This window comes from Falco biarmicus, chromosome 7 (assembly GCF_023638135.1).
Source record: "Falco biarmicus isolate bFalBia1 chromosome 7, bFalBia1.pri, whole genome shotgun sequence".
NCBI lineage: Eukaryota > Metazoa > Chordata > Aves > Falconiformes > Falconidae > Falco > Falco biarmicus.
The window spans coordinates 13,736,280-13,749,196 of record NC_079294.1 but is presented as its reverse complement, the minus strand read 5'-3'; the positions used below and the strand labels follow the sequence as shown (position 1 = coordinate 13,749,196).

The window sequence follows — 12,917 nt, the reverse complement described above, 5'->3', positions numbered from 1 at the left end:
ATTGTATTCGGGGCAGATACTTTGTACGCAGGGCTTATGCGACTGTTTACTTGAAACACAATAGACGCAGGAGTCCGGGATGGAGGAGATGCCTCTCCAACGCCGCATTGGGGAAAATGTCAAACATGACGCCTGTAAAGTCCTGTGAATAATGCTATGAAAAGAAATCTGGCATCAACCTCATTTATATGTGTGAGGCAGAATCTTCTGGCAAGCCCTCCCTCAGCAGTGGTCCAAGAAAAGGCTGTTACCAAAGAGAACTGGCACAGAACAAAGCTTACCACACAGATTCAACTAGAATAATAATTTTTCTTTGCTGGTATCAAGTACGTAAGTATCTTTAAAGACATATTAGCACCACACTTTATCTTACTGTAAGCCACTTTTTACCAATAAAATACTGCACCACAGGCTGAAACCAAGAGAGGCACTCCACCTCCAGCGAAGCTGAATCAGCTGCATCATTTGACCCAGTTTTTATTCCAATATAATGAGGAACTATAACCTCAGGTCACATGGGCCCACGGCAGAGCACCAGAAACTGCCACATGCAGTGTTACCGCTGCCAGGCTAGTTCTTAAAAAGCTGCACTGTGTGATTTTGAGAAGATCTGAGCGCAGAGATAAAGTTTGTGAGATCAATTATCGCCACATAGTTCTTTTAAACCTTGAAAAAACTATGGCACATTATTCAGAACGTGTACAAACATCTAATAACGTATGAGTATTAACGAAGTATTCAGAGGAGACAGTTTGATATGTTGCAAACATTTTAATGATTACCTTTGAGCTTACACATTGGGTGGTTTCTTTTAAACTTCAAACTGCAACAAGTTAAATAAATGTTTATAATATACAAAGAAAGTACAACCAAAAGTAAAACTTGCTTTAAGTGTGCCTTGCACTAGGAACCAGTGTTTTTTTTTTTTTAATAGCTTTATCGTTGAGCTGCACAAACACACTTAAGGATTTGATCTTTATAGCAGGGCATTTGAGAAATCAAAATATATTCCCACTTGAAAGAAGGGGGGAAAAAAAAAAAAGTTGTGCATGATTATATGCAAAAACCTGCTAAAATACTCCAATAGTGCAGGCACCATTAAAAAAAGAAAAGGCTGGAGATGCCCATTAACTCTAAGTTTTAAGGAAGCAAGTTTCTGACCAGTTAGCTTAAAGCCAGCAAAACAGGGATCAGTGATGGCAACTGTAGTGTACAAGGTATTAAATGACAAACTTTACACAAATACACTGTTAGAAATTTGTATCAGTGAACACTGAAAATCTGATGATCTGTTCTTTGGAACAGTCAAACAGACCCACCTTAATTCCCAGTTGTGCAAGCCCTTGAAGCATCACACAGTGTTCTGTGCCAATTTCTTGCTGGCTGTGTAGTTACAAGGATTTATTTTGTCATTAGCAGCTAACAAACTTATTCCACATGTTTCTAAAGCCTCACAGGTGAAAAAAAAGGCAAGTCTCATCAGAGCACAGCGTGGAGATCGTATTTTTTTTTTTGCACACAAACACAAGAGGCTTCACTAGTATCAAAAAACACCTTCTCACGTCCCATGTTGCAGTCAGCAGCTCAGTTGAGGTGGAAGCCTTTCTCCATGGTAGCAGCCAGCAGGCGCTCTCTCATGATCTCCTCGGAAGAATACTCGGGCAACTTCAGGTAATGCACACACGTATTCACGGATGGATAACTTGCATCTGTAGCATCAACCTGAGGAAAAGAAAGAATTTTTTTTACTGCGGTTGTTCACAGCGCTCGATATGGAAGTTGGAAGGCATTTACTGCGTACGTAACGCCAGCCGTCAAAACAGCACCGTCAGGAAAGCTACAGACCAACTTATAAATATATTTATAATATATATTTATTATACATAATAATATATATATTTATATTATAAATATGTCCGTTAATCTTTCATAAGCCAGTATGAAGTCAGAGAGCAGACCCAAAACAGAGGTCAGTACTGAAAGCTTAGCATGGTGTCATAAATTAAAAAACACCAAACGAACCCAAAAACCCAACCCGGTGTTATTTCTTACTGTTACAACTGTTACACTCAAAAGCCAAAATAGCTGGCTTGAAGGGCAACCTGGAGAAGCTGTACCTTGCGTACAACAGTGAGGCGGGGATGTAGGTTTGCCAGGCCTCCTGGTGGGAGTGTGGAACAACCAGTGGTGAACTGGAGAAAAGCTTTCCTTTCATCCGAAGACATACCGCATAAGACTCTCACAAATCGAAGGAATCCAGGGCTTAAAATAAATTAAAATAATTAGTTATGATAACATTACAAGAGAGTGGCTTTTTTCATGTCCCTTAACTTGAGACAGTACAATTACAATCTTTAGTCATGTCTAAGCAGGAAGATTCTAGTGCCTGTTCAGTATTGAGTTAATAGAACATCATAAAAGCCACAAAAATACTTCTGTAATCTCCTTGCTGAGTATTACACAGGAAAAATGTAGGTAAATAAGAACTTTTCTCCATACTTATCTTGGAGCGTTATTTGGGTACCTTGTATATGAACGGGTAGAGAAGCAGATATAGCTCAAACGTATTATATGGGAAAAATCCAACTGACTACAACCCAAGACTTTTCCTGTACTTCTGCAGTATACAGCCTCTTCAATTTATCTCTGATTTCAGTTATATGGTGTTAAAGACCCCGAGGTGAAAAAAAATCCAAAAAACCCCGTAACAGACTACAACAGACCTCCAGACACCACTGCTTTCATCCACATCAGCCCCGGGAACGGGGGGGATGAGAGCATGAAGCAAGCACAGCCTGCTGAAATACACCCTCGGGTATCAGGCACTGTTATCTCAGCTGCATCTCTGCATGCAGGGCAGGGTCAACAGAAGAATCGCACCACACAGCATCTCAGACTGATTAGGATACTTCAGCATGCTTCTACTAACGCAGCTCCAGAAGTAACTTGTGTTATTGCTACAAAACATGACGAGCAGCAGAAAACCCAAACCCAAGAAATTCCCAAAACGTCAAGACTACCTCCTGACAGCAAATCACCAGTATATTTGTTCCCTGCATAGTACGTTTTCTTTTTTAACTACACTTGAAAAGAAAGAAATAGGAAATAAGGGACAGGTAACAACTATACCCAACTGAACAGAAATTATAACCACCACCTAAGACAAAAGTAAAAACTCTGAAATGCTGTTCTCAATAGCCCCTATTAGCTGCCATTACGTTTCTACTAGTTGTTTTCATTTTAGTATCTTAACTTTTTTTATCCTCTCTGACCACAAAAACACTGAGTACCTTCTAACCTATATGTTGTAGCATACATTGTTATTTCATGTAGTTTTAGACAATCACTTGCCCTTCAGTGACCACCAATCCCATTCAATTTAGCATCTTCATCTAATGAACATTCTGGACATCTTGTCACTGAATGTATCTTTTAGATACTATTTAAAAATCACTCAGAATATAAGTACCTATCTCGTGTATATCCCAGTTTAGGTTCAGTATAATTGATTATATCCTCAGCTGCCCAAGAAGGTGATTGATTTCCACAAAGAATCATCTGAACTTCTTCATGGCTGAAGGAACTCAGCTTCTCCATTGGAAAGACTCTGTTGAAGCCATCTTTAATTTACACAAGATACAGTCATAAACATAAGTAAAAAATAACGTCAGCATTTCAATTGTATTTTAATCAAGCTAGAATCAATCAACAGTTTCTTAATTACGGTAAACAGAACTAACGCAAAGGTGTTAGGAAATTAATGTCTTACCTATTGCATTCAGTTTGTTTTTGAAAGCCATTGTATACCACCACTTTAAACCAGCACACCCTGAACACCAATTAGTCCACCCACCTAACCACATATATATTCCTCCACATTTAAAATTACCTCTGAATGCCTCCATCTGTTTCTGTATACCAGTATGCATGCAGAAGTCAAACATGAGATCTACATATTCCTCTGCATTATCCATTGTTACAGTCTGCGAAGACAACAGATAAATACTGTAAGAGTTCACTTTGCTTTAGAGTTACTGCTGCTGAAGTTGTAGAAGTAGGTTGTTCCCTTACCTCATCTTCACCACCGGGCTTGAGATCCACAGCTGTAAACCCATACACTTTAGATGAAGGGCAAAACTGAAAATTTAGACTTCAAAATACAAAGACAGTTACTAATCGCAAACAAACCTGATACAGCTTTTGCAAACACACCAGATTTAAAAATGACACCCCACACACCCAAAAGCATTTCACTACATTTGAAAACCACTGTTTGTGAATCATTTTGTATATACATTAACAGTGGTACCACAGTGCAGAACTACAATTAGTAATGGACTACACAGATAATGCATCTTTCAAATCTATGGTATGTGCATGTGCGTATTCACCCACTATTTCTTTGGATTTGATAAAGATATTAAACTTTATGAAAGTTTTCAATGGTTATCAGCTTCAAAACTACTTCAAATTGTTTAAATTCAGTTCACAGACTCAAAAATTGCTTTATGTTGGTTTCCAGCACTAACAGTTATAGGGACACTTAACGTATTGGACATGGAGGCCCTTCAACGGTGCTACTCGCTTTCCCTCTCTAACAAGCCACAGTCAGTTCCGCAGGGCCATAAGCAATCACCAACCACGCAATCCTTGTGGCACAACATGATTTTAACAAATAATCCGTAACATTAATGGAAGAAGAACTACTGTTGTTTCAAAAGGAGCAACTCAAAATCACAAAGGTTGATACCCTGACACAAGTTTACACAGGTACGAGCGCTTTTATGTCTTTGACATTTGCTAAAACTTAGCACACAAAATGTTCTGCTTAACATGGATTCAAACACTGGCCTGCATGTCTATTAACAGGATCTGAAATTTCATCTGTCCTCTTTAAAAAGTTCTCCAAAAATCTTGATAGATGTCAATAGTCATCACAGCAAAGAGATTACAGATTGACACTTTTCTAAAGGTCTTCACAAGTATTTGTGTGTTTCTAGAGTCACACAGCATTGCGGTGAAGCCACACTTGAGCTTAAACCTTAGGAAACTGAGCAAGCAAGAACAGAAAATCCTCAAACTAAGGAACAAGAACATAGCTACAGATGTCAAACTGGATCTCGCAGCATATTTCAGTGATTCTCCCTTGCAATGATACTATTTAAAATGAAGAAATCTTCATTTTTAATTATACACTTTGACAATTGTCTCTAACACAACGCTGCGTATTTATAAATACAAAAACTCTTACCCCAAATCCTCTATGCTAAGTGGAGGCCCCGAACCTGATGGATTTTTCAGCATTAATTCCTGTAGTTTTGTGTTCTTTTCATCTTCTGACAGACTTTTGTTGCTTAAAATTTGGCGCCTTTTAATTGCAAGGTCCTTTATTTCTTTTAGAAACCTAGCTCTATGTGGATTTACTAATTCAAAGTCTTCCCATGTTAAAATTCCATTAAACCAGGCAGGAGGTTTAGGTTTTGGTGGATCGAGAATAAATTCCGATTTGGAGTCTTCTTCCAAACTTCCTACTGACAAGGAATCATGCCCTTCTTCTGTAGAAGCCTCCGACTGACTTTCAGTACAGTGCAAGTCTCTGTCACCCCGTGACTCATAAATCAACTTACTCATGTTACTTTTGATGTCCCCCATACACATGAGTTTAAAAAAAGGCTTAGAAATCGGTAAATCCACAAGTCTATTGTCCTGAATGCATTTAGCCAAGAAAATTCCAAGGAAATGAAAGAGTTTGGTTATTCTTTCAAGTTCATCACTGTCTTGTGGGAATGGTGCTGTGAAGAGTCCACATGACCTCTGTACATAGTAGCCAGGGGGTTTCAATCCACCACCAATATCAACCTGATTTAGGAGACACACAGAAAAAAGTTGACATCGTTCAAGGTGAATTTAATCACCTGTCTGTGCTGTTTAAGTTACTACATTCTACTTCTCTGTTAAAAAGAGAACAGGTAAGCAAGCAAGCTGTGGAGCAGAGTGGTCATTCTTGACCACAATGAGTGGCTGCTCACTGATCATGCGTTCTTCCCTTCATGGACATCTAGCTCGTTTTTCTTTTAAACAAGTACTCAGTTTAAAATGCAAATTGAAATATACCTGACGAGACTCATCATCTGGAAAATCATCATCACAAAGCCAAGCTCCCAAATCTGTCCTCTGAAACTCCGCTGCCACCAATGCGTAAAATTCCAAGGTAGGACCCAGGCCTGTTCCTTCCTCCCCTAAAAACTCAACCTAGAAAAACATAAGGAATGTTAGTAATGAAAGGAATGAAAGGAAGTCCCAGTGAAACGGTCAGTGCTGGTTATGGAACAGGATATTCAATATCCCAGCCAGTTAGAAATAGCTATCTAACCTTGTTCTGCTAGGCAGATATGCTTTACCTCTAGAACAGATTTTCTGTCTGCATGAATCTGCATGACATTTTCTGCCCATTCCATCAAGGATTCACCTCGCGGAACTTTCACTCTTTCATGTTTGAGGCGTCCAACTCTGAATTCTCCTGGATCATCACGTCGCACTGTGCTTGTGGTCCTTGTCCGTTCAACAGTGGCTTCACGTCTGTTCTGTAGCCATACAATTGCTCTGGAAAAAAACGAAAACCATTTGTTTTAAAACTTCGATGTCCACCAGCACAAAAACTTTAAAGTAGCCACTACGAAAACATTACCTTGTTAAGTACTAATTAAAAATAATAAATAAATCAGAAGGAGGTAAATCTACACACTGAAGTATTTCTCAGAAATATCTGAAATGCCCAAATACGGGCTGCTTTGTATTTTATGAGTTTAGAAAACTAAATAATTTTTAATTACTGTGAAGAGCCAGCCATAAACTTCTGATGTAATGGATACCACCAATGAAAACATACAATTCTTGACCTGAATTACTACAGTTTTCAAATTACAGTGGAATGAACAGACAGCAGCATTTACTGTAGTACTTCTTCATCACAGATGCTCAAACCTGTTTATAGACGCTTGTTACAACTTCTGTTACATACTGCAAGGCAGTTGTACATCACCCCATTGATACCTACCAAGTTTTACAGCAAGTTTTACTTACATAAACACTTATTAGAGAAACACAGAAGCAAAGCTGAAGTGCAATCATACACATACAGACCCGTATCAGTGAAGGAAGAGCAGCCGCCTCTAATAGCAGTACTTACATGAAGTCAAAAGTTCAAAATTCTTGTATGTGTTGTCAGCTACGCAGCAATAAATTACAAAGCTACCATCTGTTGGTTGTTTTGCCAGTATGGTCAAGTGTCCTGACACAGACTGAAAGTGTACACACCCAGGTGCCCACATGCATATACACACAGAGTTCATCTGGAGTCTATGAGTTTTAAGAACTATTTCCAGTATTTTGAGAGCTTAAGAAAGCTCTTTACTCAGCAAGTAAATACTACGCAATGTTTCCTGAAAGATCTCTTTAAAACACAGGTTTTTCTAAAACATTACCTTCTTTCAAAAGAAAAACAAGAAAGCAACACATGGTCCAGTTTTTTGGACTATTTTTCTGTAGAAGTTCAATTTTTCCATACTAAGATTTAAACCGATGCATTGCAAGACAATACCTTTTCTTCTCTTCAAATGCCTCATTTTACACTCTCCATGAGGCGTTTCTACTGCGTATTACACACAACAGCAATTTTTGCAGCTCACTGCCTACACTTCTTCCTCTTTGGAAAACAAAGAAGTGAACAAAAACTGCCAGGGAAACCCACAAAAACTAACCCTTCCTTCTCATTACATAAAATTAAACTTCCAAAAAGGTTTACGCTGTCTACATACTCTCAAGGTAATTGCTGCTGCAATCAAAATATTAAGGATTCCTAGGTAACAAAGCACTTCAGAGGTTATCCTTAAATATTTTAAGGCCTGGTTTTGTTATAGTTTCATTAAGCAGCTAATACAAACCTTTGAAACAGCATCCTTTTGTTAGATATTGTCTATTTTTTTAAGACTGTAGTGAATTAAAAATAAATGAACCAAAACAAGCAATCACCAAACCACTGTAGGCACTATAAAAATAAAACATATGTTCTTTGGTTATGTTTTCAAAAAACATTTAATTCACATTTATTTTCAGGATATTTTCTCTGTTGTTTCTTACTCCTTTATGCAATGAACTGCAACCCAGTTACTGCCTGATAGGACAACCCAGGTAGAGGTACACAAGCAAGTCTTCAGCTGAAGTTGAAAAATGTACTTTCTTCAAAGGAACTTCCTGAAGAGTATCAAACAGAGGACGGGCTACTCAGCATAAGCTTCTGTCATGGTTTAACCTGGCAGGCAGCTAAACACCACAATGCTGCTTGCTCACCCCCAACTGCCCCGTGGGACAGGGGAGAGAACTGGGGGAAAAAAGTAAAATCTTTGGGTTGCAATAAAGACATTTTAATAGGAGAGAAAAGAAGGAAATTAATACTAATAAATAAATGATAATCATGATAAAATAATTAGTGATCCACAATACAGCTGCTTACTACCTGCTGACCTATGTCCAGCCAGTTCTGAGCAGTTTTGGTATTTCCTAATATCCAATCTAAACCTCCCTGCTGCAACCTGAGGCCATCTCCTCTTGTCCTGTCACTAGTTACCTAAGAGAAGAGACCTACCTCCACCTGACTACAACCTCCTTTTGGGTAGGTGTAGAGAGCAATAATGTTCCCCCTGAGCCTCCTCTTCTCCAGACTAAACAATCCCAGTTCCCTCAGCTGTTCCTCAGCAGAGCCTGCAGCGCTACGTGGGGCTGGTGTGACCCAAGGGCAGGACCCGGCACTGAGCCTTGTTGAACCTCATACAACCGGCCTCGGCCCATGGGTCCAGACTGCCCAGATCCCTCTGCAGAGCCTGCCTGCCCCCAGCAGATCAACACTTCCCCCCAGCTTGGTGTCATCTGCAAACTCACTGAGGGTGCAGTCGATCCCCTCATCCAGATCAACTGTAAAGATACTAAACAGACCTCGTGCCAATACTGAGCCCTGGGGAACACCACCTGTGACCAGCCACCAGCTGGGTTGTAACTCCATCCACCACCACTCCCTGGGCTCAGCTGTTCAACCAGCTTTTTACCCAGCGTAGAGTACACCCATCCAAGCCATTTCTTCCCTCATCTTCCCTTTTTTTCTAATATCCAAAATGCTTTACATTTGGCAAACAAAATCTGTCTTGTTCTGTGAATCAGCAATTAAAAAAATTACTAATAAAAAGAAAGCAGCATTAGTTGAGGGGTTTTTTTTGTGTTTGGTTTTTTTTTTTTTTTTTTTTTTTTTACCTTGATGCTCCAAATGCTGTGCATGTGAAGTACAACTGTCTTGTTTCAAATGGAATTAAGAAAGGACACTTGCTTGTTAGCTGCTCACACCAGTCTGGCAAAGCTCCACTTGCAAGAGCCAAGGGTTCCTGTAGTTTAATACAAGGGAAAAAAATAAGTGTTTGTAATATTAGATTCATGTCATCCCAATACATTTGTAACTAAGTACCTAGACACCCAATACACTCAAGTACGGAGTTTCCACCTGGGCTTGAGCAAGTTCCTCCTTTCTCAGCAACTGCCATTTATTTTATTTTTTTTAAATGCTATGAATGAGAAGTTCACAAAGTTTCTAGGAGTCAAGAGTGAACACAAAGCACTTCGGAGCAAAGACACTACAAGCTGCAGTAAATCTCTGGGATCTGTACTACTCAAAAAACTGTGAGGAGATCTGAATATAGAATTAACTGGAAAGAATTGCTTCTGAGTTTTGCCCAAAAGTGATTAGATACTATGTCCTCAATGCAAGACGACACAAAAGAAACTTGGTAGTAGTAAAGTTGCTCCCCACTGAAATATTACTACAGTCCTTCCTAAAAAGCAAGTATAATAAAAAAAGACTGCAGAAATAATTACTAGAAAGATATTTAAGAATACGAAAAACTGAACTTTGTTTTAGTGAATAATCAGAGCAACATCACATAATTAAAAAAAACCCTCAAAAAGTACGTAAGGGTGAAGCAAGTCAAGAATCTTCATCATCTTCAAGTATTTTTTCTAACAAAAAAGTAGTTCTACTTAACATCTTAAAGTACTTGAACAACTACATCTTATGGTTTTCCTTTGAATGCATCTAACTGATCTGCTACCAATATGTTTTTTAAATGCCATTTTTGAAAGCTTTATGTGGAAAATATATACAACAAAATGTTTGTGAACCCTAACACAATTAAATTAATTGCCTTTGATACAATATGATCAGACAGACATAGGTACACTACATTCTGTTTGGTGCAGAAAAAAAATTATTCTCTATAATCAAAAGATACAATTTGTTATTTTTTTCTTGGTGTGTTTTATTCAGACTAGTCTGTTTTTACAGAATTTACTCATACAAAATATAAGGAAGTAAGCGTCATATGAAGCAATTCAAAAGTCAAAATGGCAAAACCCCCTAACAATTCCAAAGAAAGTAAGGAATAAGAGTCTTAAAAACAATGTTACATATATACATTGTGCATTATACATTATGTAATACCTCAATCTGTTGCAGAATCTTCGTAGTAATTTTTTTGCTTGTGAATTCATCTGGTGGAAAGTTAAACTGAGGATGCTCATCCCCTTCTGAAAATAATCAAGAGAAAAATTTTCCTTTATTTTGTTTTCATTAAAACATTTAAGAAGCTCTGCTAGGTAACTAACTTACCTTCTTGAGCTGTTCGCGCTGTGTAAGGGTCACTAGCAACTATATACAAAATGCGAAGTAACTGCAGAACATCTTCTACTCCACAGGAGTTCTGCCCGCTGCCAGCTTTGGCCTGAGGTTGTTCCTTTGCCAAACTAAGGATATCAGAATTTTGAAGAGTAGAAATGGCCCCCTGACTTAATCCAGACTTTGATCCATGCTCACAAAAATCCTGTAGAAGAATTGTTAAGAATGGAAACTGTATGCATTACTGTATTTAGGATGGTGCACTCCAAGTTAATGATTTGAAAAATCAGGATGGTTACCATGTTCAACCTCAACACTTAGTTATATTGTGGATGGTTCAAATCATGATTCAAATGTATTTTAACATGACCAGAAGACAGAAAAAACAACGGTAGCAAAACCTAAACTTGATATTGGCACGTGAACATTCAACTTTCCTATCCCTGTCATATCCCTCCTCCACAAGAATCTTTAAAGCTGCAAAACAAAGCACACAGCCATTCATAATAAAAAAGTTTGGATGCAGACATATACCTTGTATGCAGCTATGAGCTGGGAACAATTTCTGTTTTTCCTAATACTTTTATTAGTGCCGGTTAATTTCCAGTGGCGCAGGAAAGCTGAGTCTGCATTCTTCTGCAGGTAGGTTATCAAGTCATTCTTTGGTAATTCGTCAGTGCCAAGGTACTGCTCCACATGCTCTACTGACCAGCAACCCTACAACAGGAACCACCAAATGTTGGCTTTTCCTGATTGTAAAGTCTTCAAGATTTCACATGCATTACACGCTGTTTTTTTTAAGGAGCATGCATTTACAAATATACTCACTCATATCCTTTCATCAGTAATCAAAAACTGTTAGTTTTTTTAATGTAGCATTTCAAAAACTGCAGTAAGATTTGTTTTGCTTTTGTCTGAACAGCCACAAAAACATACAAAGTCTTACCATTTTTCCACTTTCTTTCTCTTTATCAGAATCCTTCATTTCTCTGTACATGATTCTAGATACCAAAACAATGAGTTAATATTTCATACTCATAGCACATCCTCTAAATTCTGAAGTTTAAATGATTCTAGATACCAAAACAATGAGTTAATATTTCATACTCATAGCACATCCTCTAAACTCTCAAGTTATACATTGACTCGTTAGACATCGATGACATTTAGATAACATGATGTAAAACAGCAACAGCAGCTGTCCTTTGCTGCACAGAACATCTGGGATACCCTGACACAGCGAAGCTCTTAAACTCATATTTAATTTTCATGATGTCAATATTTATCTCGCAACACATTTAATTTAGGTTTCCTGAAGTAAGGTTTGAGTAATCAAACAACCTTGATGGTGCAAATTTCCCAAGCCAACTTTAGGTTCTTCACTACACGTGCATCACCTCTTTGAAATTTTGAAGTCCCAGGGTAGATTGCCATGTATTAACTTAGGAGATATTTACAACTATTTCTCATGTTTCATAACTAGAAAACAGTTTTGTTACAGCACACAACTGTTGACCCAAGGCAACTCAGAAAACAGGTGCAATGTGTAAGCACTGCTGAAATCTGAAATACGAGGTTAAAAAACTGCAACCAACTTATTGCAGTTTTTGCTTTTGTGTAAGTCAGTTTTCTCGTAGGAACAAAGTTACATTGGTGTAGCAAATGGAAAACACGCACAATCATGTAGTCTTACAATTTCTGTCTATTATTTTAAAGCTAGTAAGGTCAAATAAGGGTAGAGAGAACAGCAGAAGTTGGAAGGGACCTCTGGAGACCTAGTCCAATACCCTTGCTCAAATGGCATATTTAAATGGAATTTCCCCTGTTTCAATTTGAGACATTTTATTCTTGTCCTTTTCACTTGTCACAACAAAGAAGAGTCTTCCCTATTCCTCCCATCAGGTGTTCATACACATTGGCAAGATCCCACAAGCCTTTTTTTCTCCAGGCTGGACAGTCGCAGGATCTCTCAGACTCTGTGTGACAAATGCTCCAGAGCCTTTAACCACCACAGCAGCCCTCTGCTGGATTCACACCACTGCCCGTATCTCTCTGGTACCGAGAAGCCCTGAACTGGACATCGCACTCCAGATGTGTCCCACCAGTGCTGAACCGAGGGGGAAGGCTCACCTCCCTCAGCCCTCCTAATGCAGCCCAAGATGCTGCCAGGTCTATAGCTGACTCGCATTCAATTTTATGCCCA

The 12,917-nt window shown here is 38.6% G+C and overlaps 1 protein-coding gene across 9 annotated transcripts in view; it reads right to left on the bottom strand.

Moving 5' to 3' along the window:
* Positions 1-751: 751 nt before the first annotated feature.
* The window catches only part of HECTD1 (HECT domain E3 ubiquitin protein ligase 1), a 64,718-nt gene continuing 52,552 nt past the window's right edge, over positions 752-12,917 (bottom strand). For 8 of the 9 annotated variants that reach the window (XM_056345334.1, XM_056345325.1, XM_056345329.1 and 5 more), the window contains 13 exons: positions 11,661-11,715; positions 11,249-11,431; positions 10,709-10,919; positions 10,541-10,626; positions 9,304-9,431; positions 6,402-6,603; positions 6,115-6,252; positions 5,252-5,859; positions 4,072-4,150; positions 3,890-3,983; positions 3,470-3,620; positions 2,118-2,262; positions 752-1,722 (listed from right to left, as the gene is read on the bottom strand). In XM_056345334.1, the coding sequence (XP_056201309.1) occupies positions 1,585-1,722; positions 2,118-2,262; positions 3,470-3,620; positions 3,890-3,983; positions 4,072-4,150; positions 5,252-5,859; positions 6,115-6,252; positions 6,402-6,603; positions 9,304-9,431; positions 10,541-10,626; positions 10,709-10,919; positions 11,249-11,431; positions 11,661-11,715 (2,218 nt within the window). In that variant the 3' untranslated portion in view covers positions 752-1,584. The remainder of the gene's footprint in view (positions 1,723-2,117; positions 2,263-3,469; positions 3,621-3,889; positions 3,984-4,071; positions 4,151-5,251; positions 5,860-6,114; positions 6,253-6,401; positions 6,604-9,303; positions 9,432-10,540; positions 10,627-10,708; positions 10,920-11,248; positions 11,432-11,660; positions 11,716-12,917) is intronic. The other variant, XM_056345332.1, reaches the window with a different exon arrangement.